Source organism: Acromyrmex echinatior, chromosome 18 (assembly GCF_024713525.1).
Source record: "Acromyrmex echinatior isolate Ae372 chromosome 18, ASM2471352v2, whole genome shotgun sequence".
In the NCBI taxonomy this organism is placed as follows: domain Eukaryota; kingdom Metazoa; phylum Arthropoda; class Insecta; order Hymenoptera; family Formicidae; genus Acromyrmex; species Acromyrmex echinatior.
Window position 1 is genome coordinate 3043749 of NC_141869.1, and position 7785 is coordinate 3051533.

At 32.8% G+C, this 7785-nt stretch overlaps 1 protein-coding gene across 1 annotated transcript; it reads right to left on the reverse strand.

The window, feature by feature from the left end:
• Positions 1 to 271: 271 nt before the first annotated feature.
• On the reverse strand, positions 272 to 1111 carry LOC147906762 (uncharacterized). The gene is made up of 3 exons (XM_087415632.1): positions 823 to 1111; positions 584 to 742; positions 272 to 440 (listed from the first exon to the last, which is right to left on the reverse strand). Exons 1-3 carry the CDS (start codon positions 884 to 886, stop codon positions 382 to 384), a joined length of 282 nt encoding a protein of 93 aa, XP_087271758.1. The 5' UTR covers positions 887 to 1111; the 3' UTR covers positions 272 to 381.
• Between the last annotated feature and the right edge of the window lie 6674 nt (positions 1112 to 7785).

The window sequence follows — 7785 nt, forward strand, 5'->3', positions numbered from 1 at the left end:
ATGATTATTCAGGATCTATAACCTTATTATATGTTCAATATATTCGTGGAGCGACCATAGATATTTCAGAAAACATTACAAAAAATTATATAACATCTTTGGAAAATTAAAAAATATATATATATATGTATGTATGTATATATATATGTATGTATATATATATATGTATAATACATACATTCACATTATATAAATTTCATTCGCAATCCTACAAAGCCGTCAATTTAAAAATAGAATAGTAGAAGGAAAGGGGACTGACTTATAAGTATAATGATATTTTACACATTTATTCAAAACATAAATCTACAATGAAAGGATATATGATAACTGTGTACCACTCGTATTGTGCTACTAAAATTTATTAAATTATTATAATATTTTTTAATCAAAGGACGAGGTGTAACAGATCTTCTGAACTTGCGGATCGTCCGGTCTGAAAACTGAAATATTAACGCAATTAGTGTTAATTAATTATGTAAGGACACTTTCAGCGCGATTCTACTTTATCGACGGACGTTCACGATTGCATAACAATCGCAAAGTTAAGTAAGTTCGTAAGAAAGTATAATTTTTTTTTACTTACTTTTCGGCGTTTTGTAATATTTCGGAGTTAATTCATGCGTTAAACCATAATATAGTGTAAAGCCGCCCATACCGGCTCCAGCTAGAAAGAAAAATGAACATCCCATTATCACCGGGATCTCTATCCATCCCTTGCGCCAGAAATATTTAACCTTCGTCCCTGAAATGAAACGACAAGCGAATGTCTTACGATATTGTAGATTATGTGTTTTCAAATAGATTACATTTCGTGATTCTTACAAGCACTGGTGCCACGCAAGAGATTGACATCCTCAGAAGTCTTCCATCGTTGGATGATTTTCATCGTTGCCGATTCAATCTGGCCTAAGTTCAATCAAAGTCAATCGCACTCGCTAGTACTCGTGATCGCCAATCTTCACTGACACGTAAAAATTGCAGAATGTCACCAATTTACAAGAAAATAATCGACATCTTAACCGCGCAATTGAGGTTAGGAAGAACGAATCAGCTGTTACCTCCACTCTGCGCACTGCAGGCGACAACACTCGACGATAAAGATTATCGATACTATCGAGGCACGTCTTTATCCATACGACGGACATATGTTTGCAAAATAAAATAAATTCTTTTTTTTTTCGTATATTTTAAATCTTTCCTAAAAATTCTGTATCCATGGTAAAAACTATCTCAGAATTTTTTATGTAATTTTTTAGAATTTTCTTTATAATTTTCTAACTTTGTAGAAAATAATTGCTCAGATTTTTTTTTTTGGTACTAATTGCAATATTTTTCAAAAGTACTGAAAATGTCTAAGACGAGTATTCATAGTTAGTTCTTTATTTAATCGATGTCAATCCCGTATTTTAGCATTTAATTATTTAAAACAATCTTTGGCGAGATACTGATAAAATATTAGCATGAATTAGAGATATATTGACTAATATTGCGCCAATTATGCAATCATGAACGGACTATAAATATTGCCTAAATTTTTCTAGAATTTAATTCATATATGATAAATTGTAAATATTTCCTGATGAAAATTTTATAGAAATTTCATTGAAAGTAATATTTCAGCAAAACTTGCTGGAAATTCTCTGAAATTTGGTTACAAAAGAAAATTTCGTAGAAAATAATTTTTTCAATAAAAGTAGTGGAAAGTCGTTGCAATTCATTAAACTAAAATTTTTCTGCTTTTTCCGAAAATTTCGGAAAAAAAATTTTCAAAAAAAAAAAGAAAGAGTTTGTTGAAAATACATTGAAATTTCTCTGAAAATTTGTTGAAAGTAATTTTCAATTAAATTGAAAGCAGGTTGAAAATTTAATTATTATTTGAAAAATTTGTTAAAAATTCTGAAAATTTGCTGAAATTTATTTAATAATACACTGAAATTTACCGCGAATAGTTTACGCGACACCATCAAGATGTATAGAGTAGATTCTATTTTTCGTAATTAAATAATATCCCATACACAATAGAATAAAAGGAGCAAGGTTTTCATTCATGCTTTAATAAACTCTTTAAAGAAATTGACAAGTTCTTAAAATTGGGCTTCAAAATGAAAGTAAATGTGATGCATTTATTGGTGCATTTTTCGATCATTTAAAAAGATTGTAAAAATTTATTCAGGAACCATCCAGTGTTTAAAAAATATACAATTATTTCGTTAAAAATTACTTTGGAATTTTATTATAGTAAAATTTTAGCGAAATTGTTCCATTATAGCTAGAATTTTTGAATGTCTAAGTTTTCTTATTCTAATAATTTCTGAAGAAAGGATTTCTGGAAAAGAAGTTTAAAGAAGTTTAAAAAAACTTTTTCACATAACATTTTTATAACAAATATACGACATTATGAATCATTATTAAAATAATATACGACATTATAAATCATCATTAAAATAATATACGACAAATTAAAAAATACGAGATTTTATAAAAATATTTTTCAGACTAGTTATCATCTGAGCGACACGTGCTGCCATCGCGCGGACCAAGCGTGAGTCGCTTCGTGCACGAGGCAGTATGGCCGCCGTCGCGATATCTTTAATTAGTGACAAGTGAATCGTTCCGTGTTTTCGCTGGTCCCGCGGCAAGCGAGGGGAGCGTATCCAGCCGCTGGACGCTCGAAAAAGACAGACGGAGCTCGATGAATCGGTGAGTGACGAAATTCAATTGATTTTACGGCCGCGTGGCTGCCGGCAGTCTCGGAACACCGCGTGCGACCGAACCACCCTCGAAGGGTCTCAGGCCAAGTTTCCCACACGGCTCTTTCTGTGTTATTGTCGACGCGCGGTGTCGCCGTGCGTCAGGTTTTACCACATTTTCGCTTGTGATCCGCCCATCAATTACAAGCAAAATCGACGCACGATCACGCTGCATGCGATAGAATCAAAACCCGAAACGCCGCTGTTCAATTATGTCACTCCACGAATCGCATTACACGTAAATATTTCTACGCAGCAGGAGTCCGTTGCGTCCCGCGAGAGGAATGCACGAGAGAACTCCGATTGGTCTGACGAGAGATAAGAGGGAAAGAAAAATGGAAAAAAAAAGTTTCCGGCGTGTTTATCGCACCTCCACGATTTCAACCTTTCGGTGTATTGTCTGAAAGATTGTCGGTTGGAATGTGCATCCTGGTGAATTGGCATCGTGCCGTGCGATGTCGCTACGAGGAATCCGCTGAGCGTAAAAGCCTGCGTTTCTCAGTTGGAGAATGTTTTTGCATATATATAATTTGATAAAAATTTTCTCAGAATTTTTTTATACGAGTTGCAACACTTTTCAGAAATACTGAGAAAGTCTACATCTTTTCTTAGAATTTTTTAAGTGAATACTGAAATTAAAATTGAAAAATTTTAAGATTTCTCATTTCATTATTTCTAAAAAAATACCTTAAAGTTTTTCAGATTTTACAGGATTTCATAAAAAATTATAGGATGAGAAATCTTAGAATATTTTAGGATTCACATGTATGAAGAACTCTGGAAAGAAAAGATTAAAACTTCACCGATTCGACAAATCTACAGCTGTAATCAATTCAATATATAGATCAAAAGAAACATGATAGTTAAGCATACTTTTGCTACGATAATGAAGAAAATTTATTACATTAACAATTTTCATTGCAGCAAGGAATATTTGCTGAATTAGTATACTGATATTTGCTTACAGATATAATTTCTTTGTTAAAACATAAAATTTTTTTAGTTATAGATACTGAACTTGTGTAGCAAGCTACAGTTTTACTGAATCGCCCAATTAATTTTTTTCCTTGTAGGAAAGGTATAAATTTTTTCGGCACTTCTGAAAAGTGTTCCAATTTGTACAAAAAATCTAAAAAATTGTTGAAAAAGTTATAAAATTATTTATCAATTCTGAAAAGTTTTAAAATTTTCATATATATCTCTCTCTTTTTTTATTTCGCTATTGCGTTCGTCCTGTCCAGAGATACGCGTAATTGAGAACGACACGTACTACGTAACAATCGCCAGATTATGTCAGTGAATTTTAAAAACATACGGCTTATCTCGCAATCGTGTTGCAATTTATAGTGATTTCCGTGATAATGCTGTGTCAGTTGCATTCGCTATTATCTTAATTGTTGACATTTGTGATAAAGGCTGCAGCGAGCGATTGTGACTCACAATCAGTGATACTTCTCATTATCACAAAAATTTCAAAATATGTGATTTTTATCTTATTATTATAATATTATATATACTTAACAATTTTTAAGCTACTGACATGGCATTAAGCAATGATTAAGTATTCGTTAAACAAGCCGCAAATTATAATAATTTACATATATTTTATATAATTTTTTATAATGTTATATAACAAAGTATCCCACTAGTTAACATAAAATAAGATTTTATTGAATTGAATTGGTTTTCATATATATTTTAGCTTATGTGTAATGTAATGAACAAAAATAAAGGAATAATTTTTGTCTCATTGTATCAATATTATTATATGGTGAAAAAAATGTATAAAATACACTTATGATTCAAATAATGAATAATTTTTGAGCTATGATATATCAAAGGTACTTGATACAAGTCTCTTAGACCTGGTAGCACCAACGTTACTTTAATTTTAAGCGAGGCTTAAAACTCTTTGTTTTTGTCTTTTTTCGGTTTTAAAACGAGATAGAGAGAGTTTTAAGTTTCGCTTAAAATTAAAGTAACGTTGGTGCAACTAGGCCTTACACTTTTAACATAATATAGCTCGAAAATTATTCATTGTTTGAGGCATGTGTATAATATTTTCATTTACCACATTATATACTGACAATGAGAAAAAAATTATTCTTTTTACTAAATTAATTATCTATTTCACTGAATTAATTTAATTGTCTTTATTTCGTTTGTTGGAGAATGTTTGTAGTTAAGTTAAATATAATATATTCCACTTAAATATATACATTCTTCTTCGAAAGAAATAAATAAAAATGAGTGAAGTTGATGATGCAGAGAATTTATGTTGGAACAACGCGAAAACGCGTGAATTTTGCGATTGTCATTGGGAAATTGTCGCTCGCGGGCATTTATTCCGAAATACTGTGCGATGCTGAAAATGTCACACGAATAAAATTACAAGCGCGATATTTCTGTATTGCAGTATATGTGCCAGAACAGTGTTATTTATGCACAATTGTCTTTACATAAAGTCCATGGATTAAAAATAATGCTGTAGGCATGTAAGATTTTATGACGATGAGTAACTCAAGAGTAGTGTTAATTTGGCCACGTAATAATAGTTGTTTATATTATTTTAATATATATCTTTTTGTGCATCGTACTAAAAAAAAACAATAACCTGACATTATAGATAAAAGATATCTTTTTAGAATGCTCTGTATGAGAAATTACATGAATGTAATTTACACAGAAGTAGAGTTCGAAATCTATCTTTTTAAAATGTGGAAGAAGAAATGTATTATAGAAGGAAAACTTATTCGTCATAATACAAAAATCATATTTACTTTCTTTTCTAATATTTTGCATCGAACGTTTTATTTCGATAAATAATTTTGATGGAAAGCGATGAATTGTTTATATATATATATATATAATAAAATATTATAGAAAAAATCCTGCAATAATTAATACGCGTATTATCATATCGTATGTCATTTTGTAATTCTGTTGCTAAAAATATTTCACAAATATAAAAGAAGAGAACAGAAATTGATGAAAGGACTAGCAGGTTTTGCTGAGCAATAATCTCGAGCATTTCTTGCTGCGCTCGCTAGTACAAATCCCGTCAGTCCCAAGAGGGAATCCCTTAGTCTGGCAGGACTCGCAGTCCTGGAATTCTAGATTTTGTGCCGAAAAGCACATAGCATGTCTCCCGCGCGAGAAAAAGTTGCGCTCGCGTCCCAGTCGACACATGCTCCGTCGAGACCACACACATAGTTCCACGCAAACGGAAAGACAAAATGTATCTCTTGTGGCGCTTAAATTTAATCTTTCGGTTTGGCATGCGCGAATTTTGGTTTTCGATATTAACGTGTGCACGAAGACTGCAGCCTGTCAAAAAGAAAAATCGAAGATAATTATTTAACGAAGTCTATTTTTTATATTTTTTTCTTTCACCAGAAATACAGACGAAATAATACGAATTTTCGCGACACTACGATTTTTTACATGAGTACGGAAAAATATCTTGTGTTCTCGTGAGCTTGCATTTTTTATTTTTTTTTTTAAATATAAGGAAAGGATGATTTTGCTGAAGTATATTTAAAAGCTAGCTAGTATTTTTTATTTAGCAGATTTGAAAATAATTTTGTTGGATTATCAAAATAATTAGATAGGACTCTCAAGATAGTTGTTACACTCTAAACGCCTTGCAATAAAATCTCACTTGAAGAAAATGAAAATACAACCATCTTTGAAAACAAAAAATATTTCACTTCTTGAAAAAGTCTCTTCTTTTTTTAAAAGTGAAGGGTGGTTGTATTTTTACTTTCTTGGAGTGAGATTTCACTGCATGAAATTTAGAGTGTAGAGTATCAAAACATTTGCAGCTTTGCACATCTTGAGAGTCCTACGTAATTATTTTGTTGATACAACAAAATTATTTTCAGATCTGTATACCACTGACGAACTTATGTCAGTGAAAGCCATGGTAAATGTACTCACGCATGAGATCCGCAGATAGATACGTCCACAGACTCGATATATGGCACCTAGTCGAACTGATTTATTCATGAATCTGCCTACACGCGGACGCGTTTACACCTGCGAACGTCTTACTGTGAGTGATAGGATCTATACAATATGATTCCTCGATTACTTTCATCACTGCTGTCGGAAGTACTTAGTTCTAGAGATCAATTTCCACGAAAATTATCGAACCCTAATGTAAAACGCATGACACAACCTGTTTTAAGAAAAATGAAAAAATACTATCTGTATTACTGCATTTTTGCTTCTACATTTCTACTTCCATATTACAATAAGTAAAAATGGGATCTTTGACCTTTGTACTTCTCATAAAAGTTATTTATCGACTTGCTGAAGACATGCGAGATTTTATTGTATCTTCCTGGCGTTAAAGACATGGATAGATCACTCCTCAGAGTCTAGTTACATGTCGAATAGACGCGTGTAACTATTGGCGCATTTATTAGGCGCCGACGAGGGAGACTAACACCTGTCCATCGTGCTGCACTTCACTTACGCGAACGCTTTTCCCTTCAGCTTAAATCGTGTTGCAGTAACAACGATTTAGGAAGCGCGACAAATCGTCACGCTTCCCGTTCCTTGGCACAAACGGCACGGCCGATTATTTATTCGTTGCCTGTTACGCAATGACTCGGGACAGCCGACAAAGCGTCAGTCGACAGAAGAACGATGTGGAGTCGCGAGAGAATTGTCGCTAGAACGACAGTAACGAGGTGTCGGGGGTGGACGCGCTTCGTGGAACATTCGAGTTAGATCTGCATTACGGACAGAATCTTTGCCTAAACGTCTTGTCGACGCTCTCGTGACGCTCGCTTTTTGCCCTTGATGTGCATTCAACGACAATCTCCTGCTTAGCCAGCTTAACTAACGACAACAGACGCGAGAAAATTACGACGAAATGCCACAGAAACAATTCTTCTAACTTTACATAAATGACATAAATGAACTCTTCATCGACAAAATTATTTTAGTATGAATTAAATTGTAGTTTATCATTAATCCTGTCTGCAATCTAGGTCTTTTTTGACACAAGCAAAGTGTCATTTTTAAA